This window comes from Homalodisca vitripennis, chromosome X (genome assembly GCF_021130785.1).
Source record: "Homalodisca vitripennis isolate AUS2020 chromosome X, UT_GWSS_2.1, whole genome shotgun sequence".
NCBI classification, from domain to species: domain Eukaryota; kingdom Metazoa; phylum Arthropoda; class Insecta; order Hemiptera; family Cicadellidae; genus Homalodisca; species Homalodisca vitripennis.
The window spans coordinates 66,445,995-66,462,093 of NC_060215.1; the positions used below are offsets into that span (position 1 = coordinate 66,445,995).

A 16,099-nucleotide genomic window follows, 5' to 3' on the forward strand; every position below is an offset into this window, starting at 1 on the left:
TGATAATTTAAAGTACAGCAAAAACATGTTTTAGCAATCTATAACCTGTGCACTGTTGATCCGCCAATAATGGTTAATGACGCGGTGGATCTGTGCAGAATCAATTCTCAAATTTGAATCTTTGATCAAGATTCAGTGGATTCGAGATTTGGCTTCAACCCATCACTACTGTAAGTTGTACTTTGGGAATGGTGGCAGGAGTGGGGGAGATGATTAATAGCAGTGACTTGAGTCGGTTGGGGCTGTGTAGTGGCAGGTGTAGGCAGACACAGCGCAGTAGTGGATGGTGAGGTAGGGAAGGGTGAATCATCTCAAAGACACATTATCTGCCCATCTGTTTGCTACAGCGATGCATCACACACGCAGACACACACTCTTTTGACTGGAGGATTGGCACAGTGATCTGCTGTTGAATATACACTATATTGCTCGGTTATTTATATACACATTATCATTTATGGAACCGTTTCGGTTGCCCCGAGTTCGGTTAACCGGGGTTTTACTAAACTTAATAACTAACAGATACATAAATTATGCTTTGTTTTCAGTGATATTGTTCCTGTGAGATTACTGCACTTTTTGACTATTTGCACAATTTACAAACAAATTCCCTTGAAAGCCTATTTATGAAAAATTAATAATTCAAATAATTTTTAACACTAATGTTTAACACTGGTATATAATTCAAATGGTTGTTCATCGGCATATGTATTTTAACCCTTTGCGATCAGGAGTCCTCAAATGTGGCCAAAACTTATTTCTTGCTCAGTTTGGATTTAGTTTCAGGTAGTTATCCTTTCAGCTCTTCCGTTACCATCGATGTCACTTTTACTCAGATTTAAATCACAGTATATTTTATGACCTTCAGCTCCTAAAATAACTGAGATTGAAACTTTATTGATTGGTTATTTACTATTTGCTTTTAAATGAACCAAGTAATATGTTATTTAAGTTATAGGTTGATCTGTTTTTTAGAGTATTTTTATTTACAGAATAAAATCTGTCTACATTAGGTAGTATAAATAAAATATAAATTTGTTTCCATACTTTGAGCTTGTCTCCCACCAAATGGACTAGTATTTTAATAAGTAGATAGGATACACTATAGCAGCTGCAGTGACACTGACAGTCAAATAAAAAATCATTTTCAACAATGTTTATTATGGTATGTGCTGCAAATAGAGCAGTCAATAACAAATTAATTTTGTTATTTATTTGGCAGAGAGATTGGAGCATTCTCCAACCACAACTGGATAAGTATTGAATTTTATAACTGCATAACATAGTGGGCCAAATATAGTGGCCTGATGAGCTGAATGGTAAAACAGTGAGGAATACTAGGTATGGCCCGCTGAGCTGAGGGGCAGGACATGGTCATAATTCAATGACCTGACTGACCTGAAGCAGAGAGCAGCCATGGCCACCGTTGTGGCCAGGTGATGTGAAAGACCAATCATATGAATTTAATGCCGATCCCAAACAGTTAATAAGTATCAACAACGAAAGATACAAATTGATGGAAGATTTGTTGATCGGTGGTTCTAGGATTAAAGTATACATACTAAAACTTGTAATGTTGAGCATTCATTATATATGTTGTTTTAATCATTTTAACTCGGATTTGAACTTATGTAATTGTCCTCTGAGCTTCTGGGACCACTACGGGTGACCATAGCTGTTCACTGTGTTAGGTCAGAGGTTTATGACCACGTCCTGTCCCTCAGCTCGTCAGGCTACTATGTGTGTCACATTATATTGCACAGTTATACTATTCATTCCTTATCCAGGTGGTGCAATATCTTGACAAAATAAGGGACTAAATTAATATTTCTACATTTGTGCAGCACATCCATAGTAAACATAATTTAGAGTTTCCTTTTAATCCAGAGTCAGTGCCACTGTAGATAGTGTATCCTATCAATTTATTAAAATACTAGTGTGTTTGGTAAAGCCAAACCTCAAAATATGGAAACAAGTTTATGTTCTGCTCATATTAGAGACATACTTGCAACTAATTGTATTTTGATCATGCAAATAAAAATACTTTTAATTTAGGTACAAACATAACTTAAATTACATACTACTTGGTATGTTTACAAAAAAATAATAAATAACCAATCAAAACAAATTTTAATTTTTAAAGCTAATAAACTTTGTTTAAGTGTTTGATGATTACATTTTAATCCCAGTCATTTTAAGGGCCAGTCACTAACCATGGCTCACTGAGGTGAAAGGACCACTACCTGTAATTTTATATCACCTGAGCTGGGGGAGGGAGGGAGGGAGGGAGGGAGGGAGGGAGGGAGGGAGGGAGGGAGGGAGGGAGGGAGGGAGGGAGGGAGGGAGGGAGGGAGGGAGGGAGGGAGGGAGGGAGGGAGGGAGGGAGGGAGGGAGGGAGAGAGAGAGAGAGAGAGAGAGAGAGAGAGAGAGAGAGAGAGAGGAGAGAGAGAGAGAGAGAGAGAGAGAGAGAGAGAGAGAGAGAGAGAGAGAGAGAGAGAGAGAGAGAGAGAGGAGAGAGAGAGAGAGAGAGAGAGAAGAGAGAGAGAGAGAGAGAGAGAGAGAGAGAGAGAGAGAGAGAGAGAGAGAGAGAGAGAGAGAGAGAGAGAGAGAGAGAGAGAGAGAGAGAGAGAGAGAGAGAGAGAGAGAGAGAGAGAGAGAGAGAGAGAGAGAGAGAGAGAGAGAGAGAGGAGAGAGAGAGAGAGAGAGAGAGAGAGAGGAGAGAGAGAGAGAGAGAGAGAGAGAGAGAGAGAGAGAGAGAGAGAGAGAGAGAGAGAGAGAGAGAGAGAGAGAGAGAGAGAGAGAGAGAGAGAGAGATCAATATGGGCTACACTTAGTGGCCTGACAAGTGCAAAGGGTCAAGTGACTTTTTTAACATTTTTTTATTGTTTACTTTTATTAGGTAATAATGTGTTATACATTCTGAGTTTGCTGTAATTTGACAGGAATGTAAAACTGTGAATGAATATGAGACAAGTAACCTTTTGATTTATTCAATAGATCAGTATTGAAGACATAACCACGAATAATATATAAAGTTACAAGTTATTATAGTACTTACAGAGCTACAGTTGGCTGCCTCAGCTTCTAGTGTCAGATGGTCAATCTGGGCAACAAAGAAGCTTTGGTCTGGGGTGCTACAACTGCGTCCTGTCAAATGTGGCCGACACCTACAAGACATAACGGGTTATCATGACTATCATTTATTTACTGTCTACTTTTAAATATTTCACCATATCATTTATTTACTGTCTACTTTTAAATATTTCACCATATTTTAAATTAATAAGCACTTTAAAGTATGTATTTCTAATGTTTTAAGTAGTTTCTTTCTTTGAAGGTTATTTTTGACGATGGAAGGATTGTGAAGGAAACAGGATTTTTCCGGACATTTGCCATCGTTCAGTGAAAATGTAGTGTTACTGATCTCGAAACGTAGTGTTACTGATTTCTTCCTTAAGTACTTTGTTATAAGTTTTGATAATCAGCCAGATAATTGTGTGCAGCAAATTATTACGAGACTAAAGTTGTTGGTCTTCTAATGAATCAACTACTCCTCCCACAAAGTCCGTCTAATTTCAGATTCAATAACATTTTTAAATTTTGATAATGTAAGGTCAGTAGTTGAAAATTTAAAACACTGAAAAGATTTAAGTCATTACAGTAACAATGTTTCAAATTATATAACAAATAGAAAAGCAACTACAAATCTGTACTTTTACCTGCACTGGCCATTGATGACATCACAGTTGTTGTCAAAGGCTCCGCCCAAATCACATTCACATGGCTTGCAGCCGTCCTGTGAGTCCGAGAGGTCATAGTACTCCGGCAGACATTGGTTGCAGTCTCGTCCAACCACATAGCGTTTGCATGTACATTCACCAGTTACTTGGTTGCAGCCCTCATTGTTGATTGTCCCCAGAGTGTTACAGGTGCAAGCTACAAAGACAAACTCCGTACTTCATACATTTTTCACTAGACTTGTATATATATATATATATATATATATATATATATATATATATATATAAAATTCCTTAATTAATCTCATCAAAAGTTAAAAATAAATGAACAAATATTAATGCTACAACCTAGGTTCCTTCATTCAAAATTGATGATTAAATATTAAGAGACATTTTTTTAACAAAACATGACCTGTAAAAAAGTAATGAAACAAAAATAATATCACATAACGTACCATAAATACCATCCCGTGCTTCAATAAATACCTTAGATTATCGTGTACCCGTTGGGTGCAAGATTCCTTAGTTTTGTAGGTACCAATTAGAGTATACGGAAAAACATATATCAATTAATATTTTGTGCATAAATGTGAAGCTCACATACATTTCTTGTTATACTTAAACGTTTAACTTTAAAAAAATGATGACGGTTTTTTAGAAAAATTATTATTAAAAAATTCAATGGCAACTAAAAAAGTTTGGGAATAAGCCATTGTCGCGAACGTGTAGAAGCAAAACTCTAAGCAAAGTTTTAACACAGTTTTAAAACAAAAACACCACATTATAAATTATACAAATATTCTAATGAAACAAATATAATACAATAAATGAATATAGATATCCTAGAATAAAATAATTTTTAACAAATATTCATTATGTTTAAATATAGAGATGTTTTTTTTTATTACAGGGAACAAAGCATTATATTTTTGAGGCCCAAAAATGAAAAAGCTCTTTTCCCAATTTCTAGGCATGATTTAGGAAGGTGTAGATAAGTCAAACTATGCACACCTAATCACCTACGTTAACTTTTTTTCTAACAACTTAACACAGAAAAAACTGCTTTTTAGCATACTTTGAAAAGAGTCTTACAGATAATACGCTCACGATGAAGAAGATATGCTAAATACAGCACTCTTAGAAGAAAACCAATTCTTAAAAAATCAAATTGCCATTCTACTAATTAACTAGCAGCGAAGCAGTGATATAGGTGATGAAAAAAGATCAATATTCTAATCTGGAGAAAATAAAAAAACTACTAGAATAATTATATGAAACTCAAGTTTAGCAACAACACAACAAAGTAACACAAGAAAATCTGAGTATTGAAAACATTTTTAAAGAAAATGACCAAAAACAAGAGTTACTGATTCAAGACTACTTGATTAAAACAACACATTTAAAACAAACTATTTCTAGTCTCAACAATGATCTTTAAAAAAAAATGGAAAGACACTGATCAGTCTGAGGCTAAGTCCACTACAAATGCTGCCACTCAACCTACAATGTTTAACCCATCAACACCAACCTCCTCGACTCCTGTATTGGAAATGGCAGAAATCAGAACAGCAAATTATGAGCTCCATCAACAATTCCAAAAAAACAAACTGAAGATCCCTGTCCTAAGACAGTCCAAGCATAGGCAACTCAGACAGTCACCATAGAACCAGTAATGTCTGAGAACATTATCCCCTTGATGGAAGAGCTTACACAGATGAAAGTCAGGTAAGACTATAGAAAAGGCTGTCAAAATACTTCCAGTAAAGCTTCACAGCGAATGTTCCAAGCAGTCCAGTCAGGACAGGATGTAGCAATCAATAGAAAAATTCTGCAAGCAACTCGAGCTACTCGTTCAAGCTAAGCCACCACTAGCCCTCAGCACACCCACTCCTAAGAACACACACACCCTAAACACAGTATCATAACCAATACAAGAAATCCTAAAGTAACAGAAAAAACTATTTTAGTGTCTTTCTTCATATGCCAAAACCTAATGTCTTCCTTGAAAAGAAAACCATGATGTAATAACCTCTAGAACTCTTATTAATAAGACAGGAGGAAAACACAAGTAATGAAGATGCTTTTAAAGTGCAGAGAGGACCACATGCAACAGCAAGTTATATTTAAAAATCAGTAAATAAGTCAAAATTTATTTGGCAAGTTATAATGGGCAAGCACCTACAAATAGACAATTTTTACTCTACATTAATAGCCAAACTATTGAAAATAGAAGTATCTGACCATCTAAATTTTTTTTTTTTTTTTTTTTTTTTTTTTACCAACAATGCTGACCAGACTATTAGAAAAAATCCTAGCCATATCAAAACAGTGTTGACAATAACAGACACTAATCATGATATTTTACATCTACCTCTATTTACACATGACATACCAGCAAAACTTCTAAAATATTTCAGTGCTGAATTAGTACCATCCCTGACCCATGCCATAAATATATCCCTGACAATAGGAATTTTACTTTTAGCACTTAAGCAAGCTAAAGAAGGGAGGTGCACTAGAGGCTATTAACTACAGGCCTCTCTCCTTGCTGCCCACATTCTCTGAGAAAGAGGTTCTCAAGACTCATGATTCACTGTGAAACAAATCACCTATTAACGGATAAACAACATGGATTTCTTAAAGGCCGCTTTATAACATCAGCCATCACTGTTCTAGCCAAATAAAGTGTTGAAAACATGGAATCAGGAAATTTAGTCACAAGCATCATGTTCGACTTTAGTAAAGCGTTTGATTGCCTGGGCCACACTCTGATCCTTAGCAAGCTTGGAAGACTGGGTGTCAGGGGTACTGCTTTGAAGTGGTTCAGGAGTTATCTGAAAGATCGCAGTGAGGTGGTGGAGCTGGCAGAAGTAAACAGAGGGCTCTCACAGCCTGTAAGATGAAACCCTATTCCCATAAACCAAGGTGTGCCACAAGGTTTGGTACTGAGATCGTGTTTTTTATGCTAGTTACAATTGATATGCCACAATACCTGGGGAACTACTGCAAAGCATTTATGTATGCAAATAACACAATGCTGCTATTTGCTGAACATTCACCTGATTCATTAGCTGTACAGTCATATATAGCTCTGGAAATGGGTTACCAATACTGCCACAAAAATGATCTTGTGAATGCTTCCAAAACCAAGCAGCTGTATTTTATGAGGAGAGGAGTTTCGGTTCCAGCTATGCCTGATGTTGTTTTTTGAAGAATATTCTGCTAGGAGTTATTATACCAAATCTCCTGGACTCAGCATATAAATGCTTTAACAGCTATGCTCAACACATACATATATGTCTTAAAGTGCAACAGACGATCAGGTGATCTGGAAGCTGCACTGATCACCTACTACGCATTCTTTCAGCCCCACCTATGCTATGGGTTGTGTGCTTGGTTGGCATCGACAGCAACTAACATAAAACATGACAGTACTGCAAAAGAGATCAGTAAGAATTCTAGCTGGGATAAACCCTACAGACTCGTGTAAAGAAGCTTTTACAACATTAAAAATAATGATAGTTATCTCCCTCTATATAAAAGATGGTGTGCTGTATATTGAAACTCTCCAACAAGGTTCAAATATCCACAGCTACAATACCAGATATGTCTCACACTACACCCTGCCACATCATCATCTAACACTATATGAGAGGACATCAGCATAAGTAGATATGAATATGAGGGTTCTAGCGCACTTTTTGGTCAGTAAACAGAAAACCAACGGAAAATACTGTCTAAAGGATAATAAACGAATCTGTAAAAATCAAACAATAACCGAATCTATTGCTTCTACTTTCTTAAGCTGTCAAATCTTCAAAATCTTTTTTCTACAAAGTTAATTGTAAAAAAAAAACCCACAGTCTTTATCTTTAATAGTCTTCTTTCCCAGTAACAATCAAGTGGAATTCTCTTTTATTCAATTCTTTAATCTTTTTTTCATCCAAAACAGTCTCAAAAATCTGTTCGGCAAGTGTACTTTATAATCTTCTAACTCGGCAATTATAGTCCATTCCCAAATTTATCTTTCAGTTTCTCCAAATTCAAAAAAAAAAAATCTTATATTTCTTTTTTTCTTCTAATTCCATTAATTTTCTTATACTCTTTTGAATCTTAGTTCACCAACTTCATTCAGCTCCTTTAGTAGCTCCATTATTTAGTAGGAAGAAAATTTAGTAACAAAATTGAAAATCATACATATTTTAAATACAAAATCCCGGGGTTTTGACCCTAAAAACACGGTTTTTAGGGTCAAAATCGCGCATCTTAATGAGCAAACACACTAGAGTTTTTTGAAAAATCCTTAAAATCTACTGAATTATTGCGGATTTTAACCATAAAAGTTGATTTTTTCCTTAATAAAAAAGATATTTTTACTAAATAGTGAAAATTTGAGCATTCAAAATTTTCCTTCATAAATAGGCGGGTGAACAAAATGTCATGTCCATTCTGCAAAAAAGAAATTTTAAGAAGAAAACTTCGATCGACATTACAACTCAAAGATTCACTTAAAGAACAAAGACATTTACTACAAGGAATTGAATCATTTAAGACAATGGGCCAAAGAAAATCAAATTGACGATCGTCACGAAAGATGTTCAATATTGAACAATTACGAGAATTAAAGAGAAATTTCAAGTTGAAAAGAAAAATCTCAAATCTATTTAATGATGAAAAAATTAATTCAATCGCTGAAAAATTGGCTATCGAAACTAATGATAAAACAAAGTCTGAAATGATCGAAGAAATTGATAAACACAAATCTGAAAATATCATTGATGTAGAAGTTTTATCGTCTCTATACACGGTCTTTTCAAGCAATACATTTTAACGAATTTAAACGATAATTTCATGCCACTTTACAAATTATCTTTCTATTTTGCGGCCAGAGATTAAGAGTTTAATAGAAAAAATTTCAAAGAAACTGTGAATAAAACAGTAAAGGATATATCTCTTTGGAATGTGAATATGAACGAACTTTAGTGAACGGTGAAACGCAAATTTGCCCAATGTATTTTACTATAAAAGCAGACGAAATACTTGACGTAAACGACTTTATTTCTAAACAATTTAATAAATTATCACATCGAGAACAGGACAAATCATCCAAATAGGGGTTCAGGATGGACATTTAAAAGATGCAAACAACTAGTTTTGAGCCTTAATAAACACGAATTTATGAACGCAGGATCATATATCGATTTACCCCCAGAGATAAAGGTAAAGAAAGCTTGTTGTAAATATAAAAAAATAAAGATGATTTTTGCTTTATTTACTCAATCAGATGTGCTATTGAAAAACCCGAAAGAGACTGTGAACGCGCAAAAGCAATACAAAAAATTCGGTGAACGATGAAATATTTTCTGGGTTCGACTATCCTATGTCTTTAAAAGATATACACAATTATTGAAAAAACGAAGCAGTAAAGCAAAGTATAATTATCCGAAAATGTCTGTAAATGTCTATAGTTTTGATGAAAAACTCAATTATTGTTCCGTTGCAAATTTCAGAAAGTTTATGACGCCAAATTAGAAATCAATTTATTGTATGTAAAACAAGATGAAAAATCTCATTATGTTTTGATAACAGATTTAAACAAACTTGTATTTTCTCAGTTATCTAAGTGTAAAAATAAAAAAATTTCTTTGTAGAAGATGTTTTAAGCCATTTCTACAAATCTAGCGCTTTAGCTGATCATTTTAGAAATTTGTAAGCAACATGAAGTTTGTAAGCCAATTATGCCATTTCAGGTCAAACGACAACATTTACTAATTATCAAAAGAAGTTTAGCCATCCGTACGTTATTTATATGGATTTTGAGAGCATATTAGAAAAAATTCCGAATTGCAAGAACAATCCACAAAGATCGATTACAACCAAGATTCAGAAGCACATTCCTTATGGTATTTTACTCTATATTTAGTGTCAAATGTGACGAATCGCATGTATAAACCGATATGTTATCGAGCCGAAAATGAAGACGATTTGCCTATTGTTCCTGCAAAATTGTTTGAAGAGCTCAATAAAATATCAAAATACATAGCTTAAAAAGTATAATTCTAAGAACAAAAAACCTATGAAATTGACCGAAGAAGAAGAATTAGCGTACCAAAATTCCAGTCTTTGTCATATTTGTGAATGTGAGGGTTTTGATTAATCAAACAAGAAAAAAAGTACGAGATCTCATTGTCATTTAACCGGCAAATTTCGAGGTGTGCTCATTTATCTTGTAATCTGAATCTCAAATTTCCTCAAAATATTCCAGTTTTCTGTCACAATATGTCAAATTATGATACTCATTTGTACATAAAAGAATTGGCAAAACAGTATGGTAATGGTTGATTTGATCGCAAACACCGATGAGAAATATATAAATTATTCTGTAAATTCTGGCTATGGGTATGAGTTTGAGATGATAAACCAAGAAAGTTCATCAAGTTTTCATTCGTAGATACGTTCAGATTCATGGCCCTCGTCTATAGAAAAGTTAGCTAAAAACCTCAAAAAAGATGATTTCAAGCATACAAATCATTTTATACAAGATGGTCTGAACGCAATTCTAGATAGACAACCAAATGACGAAGACGAGATTTTTTAAATTCTATCTGGAAAAGGAATATTTCCCTATGAATTTATCGATAGTATTGAAAAACTTGATTACACAGAAGACCTGAAAATTCAAGATTTCTATTCACTTTTGACAGACGAGAGCATATCTGAGAAAGATTTATCAACACTATTTGAGCGTTTGGAACAAATTAAAAGAGAAAAATCTAGGAAATTACTCTGATTTGTTACAATATCCAAGATGTTTTATTGCTTGCTGATATATTTGAAAATTTCAGAAATATTTGCTTAAATTGTTACAAACTTGATCCAGCACATTATCTAACAGCTCCAAGCCTCGCATGGGACGCTATGTTAAAATTAACGAAGATAGAATTACAGTTAATTAGTGATTATAATATGTATTTTGATGATCGAAAAAAGGTATTCGCGGAGGCATTTCTCAATGTATTAAACGATTATGTTAAAGCAAATAACAAATATTTGAAAGATTTTGATAAGACAAAGCCCGAAAACTATCTGTTGTACGTCGATGCAAACAACCTTTATGGGTATGGCCTCATGCAAAAATTTACCATATAACGAAATCAAGTGGATGAACCCGAAGAAAACATATACAACAGCAGAATGGCAAGAAACAATTTTAGAACTCACTGGCGACGAAGATTATGGCTATATTCTCGAAGTTGATCTTGGATATCCAACGAATTTACACGAACATCACAAGGATTTACCTCTTGCTCCAGAACATTTTAAAAAACAAACTTTGCACAAACTCTACTGGATAAAACTGAATACGTTGTTCATTCGAGAAATTTGAAGTTCTATCTGGAACAAGGTATGATTTTGAAACATGTGAATAGAGTTATCGCATTCGATCAGAAGCCTCTTTTATGAAAGAGTACATTGATTTTTAATACTAATATGAGGACCAAAGCTACAAGTGACTTTGAGAAGGGACTTTTATAAGCTGATGAACAACTCAGTTTTTGGAGAAAAAAGTATGGAAAATGTGCGAAAATAGATGTGATATTAGACTAGGAAATGAAGAATTTTCAATGAAACAGGCCAAGAAAACGAACTTTCAAAAGCTTCACTATCTTTGACGACAACTGTATAGCGAGCCACATGTACAAAACAAAAGGTTAAATTTAACAAACCGATTTACATAGGATTTTCAGTTCTCGACCTCTCAAAAATTGCTAATGTACGAGTTTTATTACAACAAATTAAAGAAGTTTGATCCAGATTTGAATCTGTGTTACATGGATACAGACAGTTATTTCCTAGAATTGAAACGAGGATCCTTTTAAAATTATTAAAGAAAATATAGATGACTTTGATACAAGTGATTATCCAAAAGATCACGAATGTTTCACTACTAAATAATAAGAAGGTAATTAGGGAAATTCAAAGATGAGTTAAATAGCGAAGTTTTAGAAGAATTTTGTGGTTTAAGATCAAAGATGTACTCGTACAAATATCTAGACAAAAAAATCCAGTTAGGTGTAAAGGATTTAAGAGAAGCGGTTGTAAAATAAAACAATAAATATCGAAAACTTGAAGAGATGTTTGTTCGAAGATAAAGAAGAATTTAGGGAGATGACAGTAATCAAAAGCTACAAACATGAGTTGTACACCGTCACTATAAACAAGTTAGCACTGAACGCTAAAGATGATAAGAGAATTGTCCTAGAAAATAAGATCGATACAGTACCTTATGGCTATAAAAATGAAGCAAAATCTGATATATTAGATGAGTTAAATAAACTTGGAAACTTTGACATGTAAATGGAAGATGATTTGATTCACTGCCACAAATGCAAGAAAAAAACGAAAAATATAGATTCTAAAATCGTTCAAACTCAAAAAACGGGTTGTATAGAATTGCTGCAAAAATGTTCCAAATGTAAGACAAATAAGAGGTCAATTTATAAAGAATCCAAATGAAAAACAAGTAAAGAAAGAATTAAAGAATAAAGAAGAAATAGAGATTGAAGCTAGAGAAATTCATGCACCAGTACGAAATAAAGTTTAAAAAGAGAAAAATTATAACACTAGGAATTGACGATTTATATGGGCAGCAGATTTAGTTATAATGTCCTAATTATTCAGATCAAAAATGTTGGATTCAAGTATATGTTAAATGTTATTGATTACTTTCTCAAAATATGCTTGGTCAAGAGCTATCAAAAGAAAAAACGGCAAGGATGTTTCAAAAGCTTTCGAAGATATAGTAAAAGACGCGATAAAAATCAGGCATAAACCTCCAAATTTACTTCATACAGATAAGGGTTTAGAGTTCAAAAATAAAGAATTTAACGATGTTTTGAGGAAATACAACATTAAGATTTATCATACTGAAAAACGAAGAGAAATCAAGTATCGTAGAGAGATATAACAGAACTCAAAACGAAAGGATGAAAGTTATTTTTGAGATTAATAAAAACTTTAAATGGATCGATATTCTTCAAAAAATAGTCACAAATTACAATGATACGGTTCACAGCACAATCAAAATGAAGCCCAAAGACGTAGATAAGGATGCAGAAAAGGAGTTTTTAGAGACCGTTTTCAAAGTATGTTCCACCTGAAATTCACACGAAAACTAAATTTAAAGTCAAATGATCATGTAAGAATTGTTTAGTAAAAAACAAACATTTTCGAACAAATATAAGAACAATTGGGTCAAGAGAAATCTTTGTGATTTATCAAATTAATAACACAGATCCTGTAACTTATAGTATAAAAGATTTAAATAATGAAGAAATAACCGGAAAGTTTTATGAATATGAATTGAAGAAGTCAAAACTGTAATATAAATTTTCTGATATATAAATGGCGCATCAAAAGAAATGTACAAAGTGCAAAGAATTTAAAGATTTAAATGAATTTTATAAAGATAAAAATAGGAAAGATGGAATGCATTATAATTGCAAAGATTGTGAAAGGGAATATCATAAAGAATTATATGATAAAATAGAAAAATTAACTTTTGGAAGATAAAGAATGTCTTAAATGTAAAGAAACTAAAAAAATTTCAGAGTTTTAATAGTGATCACTATAGTAGAGATAAGAAAGACTCATATTGTAAAGATTGTGTAAAGAAGAATCTTCATAGATTATATTATGAAGATACTCATTGTGAATGTGGAAGAATTATAAAATGGTTAAATAACTATGAAAAACATTTACAAACCAAATATCATAAGTTAAGAGTTTTTTAATAAAATTTAGTAACATTTTCATTGTGTAATAATTTTTTCTATATAAATGGAGTCTCAAAAGAAATGTACAAAGTGTCAAGAAGAGAATAGAAAAGACTGTTATTGTGTAAGGAATTATACGTTAAAATGAACAAATTAACTTTAGAAGAGAAAAAAGTGTTACTTTTGTAAAGAAATTAAAAAATATTCTGAATTTTAATAACTGGCAGTATAGTAAAGATAGAAAAGATGCTTTTTGCAAAGATTGTGCTAAAAAAATTTTCAGCGTAAGTTATAAAAAACGAAATGCCTTGTGAATATGAAAAAAAAAATTCTACGATTGGTTACCTAGTTATGCTAAACATTTACAAACAAAATATAATAAATCGAGAGTTTTTAGTAAAATTTAGAAACATTTTCATCGTGTAATTTAGATTATTCTATAAATCAGTCGAGATTCTGCCATATTTGTAGTAAAATGATTTCCGTTGTATAAAATATTCAAAGATTCTTTCATTTGGTTGTAGAGATTGATAGAATTTGGTTCGTCATCAATGAACAAAATCTCTAATTCAGGATAATTTATTTTTAGATGTTTTAATCGGTTTGGTATTTCTCGTTTCTGAGCTCTGATAACGTAATAAGGCCATTCCCACATGTGATTCTTCTTAATTAACACAAAAACATGGTGTTTTTTCTTATCAAAATCTTTACAAACAAGGTCTGGTTTCATCAAGTCAATTTTTTACACTTTGTTTTGCGATTATTTCGTTTTTGATTTCATCTTTAATTTGCAAGTGTTTTACTTCATCCTCTAAATATTTAATCTTGTTTTCAAGTTTGTACTCACCAAGTTTTCTAATAGAGGGCAAAACTTCTTTTGTAACCCAAGTTTTGAAGATTTTTGCCTCTTTTTTATGTGATCTCAAAATTAAAGAATAAAGTCCTGATTCATTGATGAAAATAGTATTTTTTTGAAAGTTAGAAAGGTAGGGCAATCGAATGACCCACCTTATTTATTTCAGAATATGATAATTTATCATCATATCAACATGCTCTCTAACTGCTTGTTTCGTATTTTCATATTCTAGAATTTCTGCAACATCTTTAGCTTTAAACCAAAATTCGTTATTTTTATCCACAATCGTAAAAATATGTTTGTTTTCAAAATCTAAGTTGATTAATTGAGCAGGTCTACAACTGATTCCATTTAGATAGAAAAGAAATTTAACTAGTAATTTTTATTTCGAGAATAAAGGCCAGATTCATTGATAAAAACAGTGTCAGGATGAAGATTGTTAAGGGGCCACCATTCGAATTTAGCCCCCTTGTTTTTTAAGTAAAATATTGAATTTTGTCATCATCATCAACTCATTTTTTATTCCTTTTTCAATCTTAAATATATTGTTGTTTTACTCTCATTATTTAATAAATTTCCCTCAGAGTCTTGTATAGTTAGAACGAGTTTTTGAAATTCTTTTAATATTTTTTCTAATTGGAATATAATCGATTTCATTCGGTTTTTCACTGATTTTTGATCCATAAGCAAACATTTGGGAAAAATGTGTGTACAAAATTTCAGATTCTTGTGTAATGTTCGGTATGATTTTCATAAAAAACTAGGTTCAACGAGATTACAATGTACTTCAATTACATCAAAACGGTCTAAATTTTGGCGGTTTTATTTCCTAAAATATACCTGATTTGGCTCAATTAGTTTCTTGAACAAACCCTAATAAATCTACAATAATTGCTGGAAAACATTATTCTTACTGGTGATTTTATTTGAATTTTATTAGAGAGATAATTTTTTTGCATTTCAAACTTGGTTTTCGTTCAAAGTTTAAAGATTTATCTGATTGTTTGATGTTTTCAGATAATTTTTAAAGGGAATTTTTTATTTGATCGAAGGTATAATATCCTTTGTTTAAACCATAATATTTTGTTATGTTCTTCTCACTAAATCCTATACAATATAAGGAGAACTTTCACTAATATTTATTACAAAATTGTCAGAATAAAAACCGCTTAAACCGATAAAATAATTTGATTCTTCCTCTAAGTAATAATAATAATAATAATAATAATAATTTTATTTGTCATGAAAATGTATTACATCATTGACAAAGTCATAGTATATTGCTTTATTGTTAACCCAAGTCAATACAATAGTCAATAAAGTCTTACAAGTAAAATTAAATAAAATAAATAAAAAATCACAAAAATGACAGTACAAATTGTCAGTAAACAGTAACAAACACATTAAAAATCAATACTTTTGGTGTTGAAGAATTCATCTAGACTGTAAAACGGATTCTCCAACAACCAGGAATATAACTTATTCTTAAAGATATCAAAGGGATATGAGCAATATTTTTTCTCCAGAAAGTTATAAATTTTCAAAGATACTACAAACATGACTGGTGAGGGTTTTGCTTAATCGAAAAATGTCCAATTTCAGCATTGTTTCGAATTACGCGTGTTGTGGTCATGAATTTTATGTTTAAAATTTAACAAATTTGGATTTTTATGGATGTAAACCACCGTGTCATATATATACAAATTTAGAAACCGTCTGAAAACGAA

General features: G+C 32.3%; 1 protein-coding gene across 3 annotated transcripts in view; it reads right to left on the reverse strand.

Moving 5' to 3' along the window:
- LOC124369105 (laminin subunit beta-1) overlaps nt 1-16,099 on the reverse strand; it is a 109,637-nt gene that overhangs the window by 50,419 nt on the left and 43,119 nt on the right. For all 3 annotated transcript variants that reach the window (XM_046826852.1, XM_046826853.1, XM_046826851.1), the window contains 2 exons: nt 3,720-3,936; nt 3,059-3,167 (listed from right to left, as the gene is read on the reverse strand). In XM_046826852.1, the coding sequence (XP_046682808.1) occupies nt 3,059-3,167; nt 3,720-3,936 (326 nt within the window). The remainder of the gene's footprint in view (nt 1-3,058; nt 3,168-3,719; nt 3,937-16,099) is intronic.